The sequence below is a fragment of the Pholcus phalangioides genome, unplaced genomic scaffold (assembly GCF_987345545.1).
Source record: "Pholcus phalangioides strain wild (caught in Gottingen) unplaced genomic scaffold, Ppha-v1.0 ptg000014l_1, whole genome shotgun sequence".
Lineage (NCBI taxonomy): Eukaryota > Metazoa > Arthropoda > Arachnida > Araneae > Pholcidae > Pholcus > Pholcus phalangioides.
Window position 1 is genome coordinate 746,863 of NW_028301607.1, and position 12,507 is coordinate 759,369.

The 12,507-nt window shown below is 41.4% G+C and overlaps 1 protein-coding gene and 1 non-coding gene across 2 annotated transcripts; both read right to left on the reverse strand.

Annotated features, from left to right (window-relative positions):
- On the reverse strand, positions 1–2,043 carry LOC149077883 (uncharacterized). Its single transcript, XM_089242076.1, has one exon. It carries the CDS (start codon positions 2,041–2,043, stop codon positions 1–3), a length of 2,043 nt encoding a protein of 680 aa, XP_089098202.1.
- An 8,879-nt stretch (positions 2,044–10,922) lies between these two features.
- On the reverse strand, positions 10,923–10,995 carry TRNAV-AAC (transfer RNA valine (anticodon AAC)). Its single transcript has one exon. It is a non-coding gene; the product is annotated as a tRNA-Val (tRNA).
- Between the last annotated feature and the right edge of the window lie 1,512 nt (positions 10,996–12,507).

Sequence of the window (12,507 nt, forward strand, 5' to 3'; positions counted from 1 at the left end):
TCAAATACAGTCCCACGTGTTGTACTCTGGCAATGTATGGCCTCTGCTTGACTTGGGTTCTAAGAGTCCAATATAGTCAACGCTCCAGACCTCGAATGGGTTTTCGGGTCTCACGATTGGTTGGATGGGTAGGCGATCTCTATACGTGACGGTGCGTCTGACTTGGCATTCTCGACGACTCCTACGAAACTGCTGAACATCCTTTTTCATGGTGGGCCAGTAGGACGAATACTTCATGCGTTGTTTCGTTTTGCGCTCCCCTAGATGTCCTGCCAAAGGTATTTCATGGGCCGTCCGAAGCATTTCCATTCGTTTGCAGGTGGGAACGACAACCTGTACGATATTTTCGCCGTTTACGTTCTCGGAGTGAGTGAGAACACCATTCCTTACGCCATAAGATCTTTGCCCCAGACGTACTAAGTCCCAGCCCTCCTTGAGATCGCCGTCTCCAATTTGCAAACCGATAAAGCCTTCGTCTTCTTTATCGGGGACTTGTGATGCATCAGGGATGCAGTTCCCTCCTTCCACGTTTGAATCCAGGAGTTGTACGACCGACATCGTTGAGTCTCCGGTATGCCGAATGGACCCAGTGAGCTGCACACTTTCCGACAGCGCCTCGTACGCAGTTGAGCATATTAACATGTCGTTAACAAGTTTCTTCGACACGGCACAAGTTACAGGAATGTCGCTGTGCATACCATCATCGATTCTCATCGGGATAACTTTCAGTGCCGCTACCTCAGTTTCCCCGAACGCAGATATTATTCGTATAGTGCCTTCTCCGTCGCAGTTCGAAGGCACCAAATCCTCTCTCAGAACTGATATCTGAGCTCCATTATCAATAATCGCTTTAAATTTTTTCGTTCCGCATTTGATGGGTGCAATTTTAAGTTCATCGATTTTCCCCGTGACCTTCGCAGAAGACACAGGAACCGAAACCTTCACCGTCAAAATATTCGAGGCTTCACTTGGTTCCACCGTCATTAATTGACTCTGTGCATTCACAATGGCATGCCCTTTCGCATTATTGTTGCAAACCCTCGATATGTGCCCAACCGAGCCACAAGAATAGCAAGTTGGCTTCACAAAGGTTTTACGCGTTTCGGTTTTGAGTCCTGGCCTGGAATTCGGTGCTTTAGGAGGAAAACTTCTACTGTTACCATATTTGCCAGCTTCATCTTTCACGTTATCATTGCCCGAGCCCACCTTCCTGAAGTTTGACCGCACACTTTCGTATTCATCTAGCTTGTCAGCTAGGATAGACGGAGATATGAAAGAGGCCCATTCGTCCACGAAATGGCCACGTATATCGCCGGGAACTCGTCGTTTTAGTTGGTCAGTAATGACAAGGCTCTTCAGTGTCTCGAAGTCACCAACGTCCAGACCCCGGATCCACTCTTCGAAGAAATTCGATATTTCGAAGACAAATTCTCGCCATGATTTCGCCGGGTTGCGTTGATGTTTGGTGAATTTTTGCCGGAAATGTTCCGCACTTAATTTGAATTTCCTAAGGAGGATCTCCTTAATGTACTCATAATCATCAAACTTCTCTTCCGATTCTCGGGCGATTAACTGGGTTATATCTGACGGCAATAAGGTCAGCAAAGCTGAAACCCAGTTTCTTTTGTCCACCCCGATTCTGTTCGCCTGGCGTTCAAATATTATGAGAAATAAGGCGATGTCATCCTCCTTGGCGTCAAATTTTGGAACAAGCCTCGTCAGTTCCGTACTGAATGAGGTTAAATTCTGTCGTCCATTTGTGGACGCGTTCGTCCTTTCCATCTCCAGGCGGAGTTTTTCCATTCGAAAGAGGTGTTCTCGTTCTTCACGCATCCTCCCTTCAGCTAGGTCACGCTCCTCTCGTGCTTCCCTGTCTCCCTTGATGACAGCTAACTGCTCTCGGATGAACTCCTCGTCATAGCCGTCACATTTGAGGATGCTATTCCTCAAGTCCAATATGTTCGATCCGTCCTTGACCACCAGACCCAACTCCTCTGCCAAAACCACCAAATCACCCCTCCTTGCACGCCCGAGATATGCCATGTTGCTTGGTATATCGTTTTTTTGGTTTTTTTTTTTCGCTTATAAATGTTCACACTTAGTCTACGTGTATACGTCCACCGTCATACGTTAATGACTAATCATTCGTAAAAAAAAAAAAAATATACATATATAGATAGATATATGCTCAATAATACTGACGTATTTCAAACAAACCCAAAAAAAAAATATAAAAAAATAAAATCGTACATTCAAAGATAATTGTAAAAAAAAAAATTAGTATGTGCGATAATACTGCTGTTCAAAAAAAAAAAATCATTTTCTGAGCGAATAATACTGACGTATCTTTCCAAGAAAAAAAAAATCAGTACTCGCGTAATTACCGCCGTTTCAATACACAACAGAGCAATGATGCTCTCACTTGATAAACAACAGAGCAATGATGCTCTCACTTGATAAACAACAGAGCAATGATGCTCTCACTTGATAAACAACAGAGCAATGATGCTCTCACTTGATAAACAACAGAGCAATGATGCTCTCACTTGATAAACAACAGAGCAATGATGCTCTCACTTGATAAACAACAGAGCAATGATGCTCTCACTTGATAAACAACAGAGCAATGATGCTCTCACTTATATCACTAGAGCTGATGCTCGCCACACGAACCGCCGGAGCAATGATGCTCGTCAACTATGCCGCTGGAGCTGATGCTCGCTGAATACGTCACTGGAGCTGATGCTCGCTGAATACGTCACTGGAGCTGATGCTCACTGAATACGCCACTGGAGCTGATGCTCGCTCAATGCGCCACTGGAGCTGATGCTCGCTGAATACACCACTGGAGCTGATGCTCGCTGAATACGCCACTGTAGCTGATGCTCGCTGAATACGCCACTGGAGCTAATGCTCGCTCAATACGCCACTGGAGCTGATGCTCGCCACCTACGCTGCTGGAGCTGATGCTCGCTGAATACACCACTGGAGCTGATGCTCGCTGAATACGCCACTGGAGCTGATGCTCGCAACCTACGTCTCTGGAGCAATAATGCTCGTCAACTATGCCGCTGGAGCTGATGCTCACTGAATACGCCACTGGAGCTGATGCTCGCTGAATATAGATGGAGCTCGCCACCTACGCCTCTGGAGCAATGATGCTCGTCAATTATGCCGCTGGAGCTGATGCTCGCCACCTACGCCTCTGGAGCAATGATGCTCGTCAATTATGCCGCTGGAGCTGATGCTCGCCACCTATGCCACTGGAGCTGATGCTCGCCACCTACGCCTCTGGAGCAATGATGCTCGCTGAATACGCCACTGGAGCTGATGCTCGTCAATTATGCCGCTGGAGCTGATGCTCGCCACCTATGCCACTGGAGCTGATGCTCGCCACCTACGCCTCTGGAGCAATGATGCTCGCTGAATACGCCTCTGGAGCAATGATGCTCGCTGAATACGCCACTGGAGCTGATGCTCGCCACCTTACGCCTCTGGAGCAATGATGCTCGTCAACTATGCCGCTGGAGCTGATGCTCGCTGAATACGCCACTGGAGCTGATGCTCGCTGAATACGCCACTGGAGCTGATGCTCGCTGAATATGCCATTGGAGCTGATGCTCGCCTCATACGCCTCTGGAGCAAATGATGCTCTTCACCTTTCAACTGCAGAGCAATGGTGCTCTCAGGAACCACCCGTCATCAGCAGTCCATGCTTTCTCTTTCAGCTTGACAATGGAGGAACGCTGTGGCCATTTTGTCCTTCTTCATAAGTGTTATTCTTCAAAATGTTCCCCCGATTTTTTTTCAGTTCTAATCCTACCGACTGCGCCAGTAACGATCCTCCCTCTTCGTGGTCGAGTAACTGAACACGTACTCATTGATGAGTCGTCTTTCAAAACAATAATCATATTTATTTTGATTAAGGAGGATAGAGAAAAGTGCTACACAACGAGCACATCACACCTTACAACACCACACCCATAATAATAATAATCAGGAAAAAAGACCCCAGGGGGAGCGTTTCTCTTTTCTTCTCTCTGTGGCTCCCGCGCTATATTTTTCAGGGTAGTTTTTCCCTCTTTTGCTTCTTCGTTTAGCAGCTTCCCTGACGATTCGTCCCGGAACCTTACTCAATCTCTAACCCAACTGGAAATGCCCCTAACTTCTCACGTAAAATTAATATTCCGTCCATTATTCTCACAGAATGGGGTGGAAGCTGGATTTCTGACTTTGCAGCTGCCAAGAAAATATGCGAAATACCTCCACAATTTAAAGCAACGGAAAACACAATTGTATTTCAGGTCTTCACTGAGAAAGACCATCGACAAATTACGAAATTTTTTGATGACAAAAAATTTCGATACTTTACATATATCACTCATTCGGAACGAACACTAAAGTTTGTAATTAGGGGACTTCCAACGAATGTGAACCCGTTGGAAATTATTGCTGACTTGGAAAAAAAACAATTTAAGCCGGTTAAGGTGTCAAATATGAAAAATTACCATACTGGTAGATGTCTTCCCCTTTTCTTAGTTGAGGTACCTATTGCTGACAAAAACATTGCTAATATTATGGAAATAGCTGAAATTCCAATAGAAATAGAAAGATACAGAGGCGCTCAAGGACCCATTCAATGTAGGGTCTGTCAATTATATGGGCACAGTTCATATAGATGTAAAAATACACCTACCTGTGCATTTTGTGCCGGATCACATGAGACCAGAGATTGTAGAGTTAAAGGTAACTCAAGGATGATTAAATGTTGTCACTGTGGGGGTCCTCACACATCGACGTTCTCTGGATGTAAAGCCCGGCCAGCATTAAATAAAAATAGAGGAAGATTATTCCTTCCTACAATTCCGCCAGGGCTGCAAGGATCTCCTATTAGGAGAGTGCCTTTGACTGAGAAAAATCTTCGCACTGAAGATGAAGATGTTGATAATTTGGACACAGGGATAGGTCCAATTACAATTACTCCACAAGCAACTAAAAAATCATGGAACATTACTATAAATAACAATATTTCTGATGAGCAATCTCAAAATGAGAATTTGGAAAAACAAACAATTCTACACAACACAATTAGGAAAGGAACTCATCCATTTGCAAAAAATAAGGGCAATATCCCAACAACTGCAGAAATTAAATTGGATCTTATTGAAGCACATTCACGATTAATTTATAGGAATGTGTTACATCAATTGATTACACAAACTTATAGACACAATATTACTTCTGACTCTGAACTGTATGTTGATGTAATGGATAACAGAAATAATACAGAAACAGAGGTAAATGAAGAACTGTATAACAATCCTCTGAACGCGGAATCAAACACAAATAACACATACACAATTAAGTCTATTGATGAGGTAAAGTCCTTGAGTAAGTCAAATTTACCAAAGGGTAACAATAATTCCAACTCATCAGCTGTTCTTCCTGAAATTTTACAATTTAATGACCTACTCAACACTGTTTTGAGTGCCGCTGGAATATCTAGTGACAAAATAAGTCAAATAAATAAAGCTTTGATTGACATTCTTTCACAGCCCAACAATTAGCACAACAAGAAATATCTATACCAGGCCATTACATATTATGGCCTGGAATGCTAATGGTCTCAAAGACAACTTAAGGGAATTAAAAGAAGAATTATTCAATTATCAAGTGGATATCTTACTTCTATCAGAAACATGGTTATTGCCCTCACAAAAAATCAAAATTAATGGTTACACTGGCGTCAGAAAAGACCGATTACATGGTAGGGGGGGGAGGGGTAGCTGTATATGTGAAGTCTGATATTCCATTTCAAGAACTACCACTTCCCCCTTCCACTCAAATGGAAGCTACTGCTGTCACTGTTTACATAGATAGAACACCCATTTCTTTCTGTGCAATGTATAAGCCCCCCAATAATTGCATAGATATTTCCTTTCTAAAACACTTATTCAGAACAGGGCTTCCAATTTTTGTAGGGGGCGATTGGAATAGTAAAAACGATCTATTCTTTAGTAAAAAATCCAACAGATGTGGTCGAGTGTTAAGAAAATTCTGCCTTGATAATTTCCTAAATATACATTCATCCACCACACCAACACATGTACCACCTCAAAATAGATATCAACCTGATGTAATTGATTTTGGCATCTCCAAAAATATTCTCTTTGACGTTCAAACTTACACAAAATCAATTCTCAGCTCACCGCACAATCCAGTATTTTTTATTATGGATTTTCTTCGCTCTTGCGCCAGGAGAACAATTAAACGTATTAATTGGGACATGTATAGACAAATTTTGGAAACAAATCAAACAGCAGGGCTGACACTGAACAACGCTCAGGATATAGATGAGGCGGTATCACATTTAACACAAATAATACAAGCTGCATTAAATGATTCATCTACAGAAGTGCTACAGCCTGAAAATAAATATGGACTTTCTAGAGAAATCATGCAAAAGATTAGACACAAAAACAAAATACGTAGTAGTTGGCAGCGCTTTCGTAGACGTTCAGACAAAATTACACTAAATCGTCTCAATCGTGAGATTAAAGAAGAAGTGCAAAATTTTGTGAATGGTAGGTTTACCGAATTTGTAGAGAATGCTACCTCAGAAAATGGAAACATATGGAAAGCATGGAATCTTTGCAAACCTGGTGGTACTCGTATAATCAATAAAATACAAGGCCCCAATGGTCTGGTTTTTTCAGCAGAAGAAATAGCTGAAACCTTTGCTACCGCCTATGAAAAGCAATTTACACCCAATCACGTACAACCGTTAACGACTCAAGTTGAGCTCCGTCGTAGAGTTGCTCGTTATATACACTTTCATATTAACAATATTTCCAGCTTTGAACCCACAGACTTGGCTGAAGTCACTGACATTATAAACAAATTAAACAACAGAAAAGCTAGTGGCTATGATGGTATAAGTAACAAAGCTCTCAAAAATCTGCCTTGTCATATTATTTTGACATTCACGAACATTATTAACGCAGCATTAAAATTTAACCACTTTCCAAAGATATGGAAACATTCACTCATTAGAACAATACCCAAATCAGGAACTGACCCGTTACTTCCTGAATCGTTCAGGCCCATTAGCCTTTTATCTAATTGTTCAAAAGTCTTCGAGAGGATTTTAGATCCTAGATTTCAAAAATATCTGGATGACAATAACATAATTCGAAAAGAACAACATGGCTTTAGACAGGAACATTCCTGTGTCACTCAATTGATTAGGGTGACTGAATATATAATCGATGCATTCAACCATTCTGATTATGTGGTGGCCGCCTTTTTGGATATTAAAAAGGCCTTCGATAAATGTGACCACCCCACTTTATTAGCCAAAATGATTGATCTCAATTTTCCCCCCCACTTTATACTTTTCTTCTACAGTTATTTGAACGGCAGAACATTCCAGGTAAAAATAGGGGACTCTAATTCATCTGTTAAGAACATCAAAGCATCAGTACCACAGGGTAGTGTTTTGGGTCCACAGTTGTTTTTAATATACATCAATGATTTTCCAGCTCCTCAAGTGGGTATACTTGCCTTGTTTGCCGATGATGCGGCTATACTATGTGATAACCGAGACCCCTCCAAGGCCCTGGAAAATCTGCAGGAAACCACAGAAGGAATTATGGACTGGTGCAAGAGGTCGGACATTGTATTGAACCGTGAAAAAACACAATTTATATGGTTTACTAGGAAACATGGTATACCGGATAGGCATTTATATATAGGTAATCACCAGATCAGTCCGGTTAGAAAAATAAAATACCTGGGATGCATTTTAAATAAAACAATGTCATTTTTACCGCACATTAATTATGTACGTAATAAAACAAACAATGTAATGGGTGCTCTTAACAAAATTTCATTCCCCCAGGCTAAGCTATCTATTAAAATAAAATTCTTTTATTTAAGTCAATACTTCGCCCTACGATGCTTTATGCCTCACCTGCATGGGTCCATGCATGCAAAACCAATATTAAAATCTTGCAAACTGAACAAAATAAAATTCTAAGGAGATTTTTGAATGCACCTTGGTTCATCAGAAATATTAATATTCGCCAAGATCTGGGCATTCCTCATATATTCAAATATATCAAAGAAATTAATAAAAATCAATTTGAGAGAATGAAAAATTCCAGCCATCAACATATCAAAGACTTGGTTGATTATAGTTCAGCACCTACACCAAAAACATCGGCTCGAACAGTGTATAGGAGACCTCAGCAGATTTTCCACCTCCCTTGGGAGGAGATTGGATAATGCAGGAATAACTTGGAAGCCTCCTAGGCTATAATTAGGACTGTAAATATTATATATATACACTTATTCTCTACTAATGTGGCACCTATTTTAAACGCATTTATCTATGTGGCACCTATTTTAATCGCATTTATCTATTTGGCACCTATTTATTCACTTTTTTCCGCATCTAATTATCGTATTTAATTAACACCTTGTACATATGGAAATTACTATAAGGCACATATATTGGAACTTGGAAAAAAAATAATAAAAAGCCACCCGGACGAATGGCATTTAATTTGACGAGTGTATAAATTAAAGCTTTGGATTTTAACCACCATTCTTTTATTCTGATTGAGTTCACTTTGACGCATGCAGTTACCACTAAGATAAATATGTGGGTTGGACCTCTCTCCATCCGGCAGTGACGTGTCATCGAAGAGTTGTGGTGGCATTTTCTTAGTGATTTATCTGCATTTAGGCTAAATTCTGTATAGCTATGACCGTGACCTGGATTTGACTATGCTTTCTTTCCCACACAAAACACATACATGCACACACACTAATTATCTTACAAAACTGACAGTCTATTTTTTTCCCCCTTCTTCATAGGCCTTACTGGGCCCGTTCGTAACCCCACAATCAGCCAAGAGCTGGGCATGGGGGGTAACAATTTGATTCTGTTCTGTATATTTTATCACATGGGTGATTCACATGTTCACGATATGACCATATATGTCAGGTTTTGTCGTTTCGTAATGATACATTTTAAAACTGTTCTAGAATTTAAAACATATCAGTAATATCGAGATGGCAGTACTTTTAAAGGAATGCTCGCAAATACCCATGGTGGTGTTGATTGAAGTCGGTCGGGGCCCCTTAAATTAGAAAAATGTGTGGAGTTTTTTGGGGCCTTTTTTCGATGTCGGGGCCACGGGCGCGCGCACGTCGTTAAATCCGCCTCTGCACGTACCGTACGCCGTGAAACTCGAGGGACGCCAACTTTGTGAATGGTTGTGTCTGGTACGTTTTCTCCGGGAGAAACGAGTTTTGGATTACATTATACATTCAGCCAATTCAGTGGACTTTTATAATAAAGATGTTTAGGAATTTTGAAGAATCTGTGACTCGAATTTCTCAGCGCGTCGGAAAACACGGGTTTTCCCAGTGTGCCGGCCTCCCTCGCTATTTCCTGGCATGCCGGAATTGGTATTCCTGAAACCCAAAATATACATACGAGTTTTAGGAGGGTATTCCTCCAAGGATGCTGAACTTTTGAATTGTTTCTTTGCCCCTCCCCCCGTCTCTCTTCCTTTTAAGATCGCAATTGAGCTTCATGATATCAGATTCTTATCGCTTCTCTGAATAAGGAAAAGACAGCTCACCAGGGACGGCATAAGCGAGGGTACAAGGGGTGCGGTGCACCCGGGCAGCAGGTTGTAAGGGGCAGCAGCATCTTCGAAACTTTCAAAAATTCCACACAGTGAAAATCCACATGTAACATCACGCTTTTGAGTCATACCAAGACAACGGAGACGTTAAGGAAACTTGGAATAAATAGACATTTCTACGACAGTAATACCAGAAACAAGAATGTAAGCTATCAGGGGAGGCTTGAGACAAAATCTCAATTTGGGATCTCGGATCTCTGTCTATTCCCCCTCCCCCATAGCCCTCCATCCTGCTTCAGGGCCCCTAAGCTGGAATCTTTCGCGAGCTCCAAACCCAGATTTTAAATTGGGAACCCTTCTACAGTTAGTTAATAGCGTGAAAAAAGATGGTACGGATACAGTTTCGGGCCCCCAGAATGGAGCCTTATCAGCTCTACCCTTGTGGGTCACGCCCCTCCCTCATAATTTATCACAATTCCAAACAAAGAAAAAGTTTTTTGTTCTTTCATCTCGGATTTAGCGTCTCTCCAGAACGGACGGAAATCATTTTCTTTGACCAATGAAACTTTTCCCACGCATTCACCATGGACGTGGCACCCCGTGCGGCCGCATGGCCCAAGGGCTGCACCTGTATTCTATGAAAAGGGGCAAGTGTGCATTTCGGTTCCCTCACCCAGTATTTTTTCCGGAATGGTTCGAAGTGAAAGAAAAATTTGGCTTCTCACTTATCCGGTATCTGGAATACCAGAAACACCTCCGAAATAAATTTCTTAATAAAAAAAATAACCTCGTTATACATCCTCTTTACATGATATGTATGTATAACGAGCCTCCACACGATGGTTCCCTAAATTAAGTGTTATTTGGCAGCATTAGGAACGGTAAAATAATTCCGGATCAAAAAAGAGAAAAATCTGTTTTGAAAGCGGGACGTATGGTCACCGTCATTTTGCACAGTAAACAATGGCGTGCGAATTTTTTTTGACAAAAAAATCAAGTTTATCTAGAGGTCCCCTTGACTGAAGCTCTGCCAGCCTCTCCTTTAGGGGCTGCATGTATAAGGCTTCGCACTCGGGTGGCAGGTAAGCTCGAGCCGCCCCTGCAGCTCACACATTTTAAAATAACGAATTCACGATTAACATAATCACTTGTCAAACTATGTGTAACGCGCAAATACATTTTTTTTGACACTTTTATCTACTTTATCTGAAACCTACTATAGCTCAGGCCTACCACTGTTCTGCTGGAAAAAAAAAAATCCACTGTTCCTGCCAGGGCTCGAACCTGGGACCTTCCGCGTGTTAGGCGGATGTGATAACCACTACACCACAAGAACATGACTTTTTCTCTACTACAAGCAAGGATACTTTGAATAGAAGAATCCGCATTCACTCTTCGGAACTCGAAGAGTGAATACGGATTTTTGGGACCCTGTAAATTGAGACTATTACGAGGAACTCTTAAGAAAATTTAAAAATTTCTTCAATCATCAAGGGGTCCGCGCGAGCTTTGACGTTGGAAAACCCTGCTGTATGTTCTTTGTACAAATTTAAAATTTTAGATCGATCGTCACCAAATTTTGCATATATACCAAATGGGACCCGACACAATAGGCTACTTTGAAAGTTTGTCAGATCTGGACCCCGAAATGGGCTTTCGGGCAACAATGGTTTTTGGGCCTCAAGAATCACTTTCGGATTGCTTACTTTGGTTACCGTGGTTCTTTAGCAATGCGTTTCAGACATATATATGCCTTTACAATGATTTGTCACTCCTTTAATGATGCCAGATTTTATATGCCTTTATAATATTTGGTCACGTTTTTAATCCTCATTGATAATTTTTGTCGCACCACGGCCATTTTCTGCACACGAAGGCTAATTAGACCGGGACCTACAATTTGTTGCCGATTCCGAACGGCAGGCTTGACCTGGGCTACCCCGCGCCCTTTTTTAATCCTCAGTAATTGAAGAAAACCCGGGCAGCATATCTAGTATCTTATATAAGGAATTCAATAGGGAGGGGGGGGGGGGTTAAATGCATTTCTCTGTATGTTCCGTGAATTCTCGAGGACTGAAGCGACCTGAATCCAATGGATCTCGCCACCTCTGTCCCCCCCCCAGTCAAAAGATTTTATGTTTACGTTTGAAGCGAAATGGAGGAAAAGTTCTGTAAATGCATTAATAATTTTGTATCACAAAAATGGCTGGCGCGAATACAGATGGGGAGGATGGAGTTGGGATCACCACCACAGAAGAGCCCAAATATGAAAAACAATGGTTCTGGTCGATAAAATTCATGATACTAAGGATATGTAGTGTATTTGTACAACCTTCGATACATCAAGAAGGGCCAGGCGCCGTAAAATGCACGGCAGGAAGTAAAATGCGATTTCTTTCGCTTTACATTAAAGGCCACCCTGGTACCTTTATATCCTATTTTTCACAAACTACTTCAACGAACGACAAGAAATAAGTTATTTATTTTTTGACGTTCTGCCGTCTTTTAGAAATTAACCCACCTTTATTTAAAACACCCTGTATACTTGCTTATGCCCGAAATCTAACGAAACGCGAACGATTCTGTTCCTTATTTTTAAAAGAAGAAATTTAATTGTATTCCTAAAAAAAGCTGCATTAATAGTATTTTTAAAATCAGATTTTTTTTTTTTTTTTTTGCCACTTCACGCACAAGCTTTTGGCAGCAAATTTGAATTATTTTTATTTGATGAACCGGCGAGATAAATCTGGTAACATCGTCCTAACCTAACTTCCATGCTACAAAAAGAAAGAAGGGATTGCTCAGCGGTGGTCAAAAAATCGAATAGAATGCTTGGTCTCATTTTCAA

Bases quoted from the DNA above. Each gene is read 5' to 3' on its own strand.
- LOC149077883 (XM_089242076.1), bottom strand. From the start codon at position 2,043: ATGGCATATCTCGGGCGTGCAAGGAGGGGTGATTTGGTGGTTTTGGCA.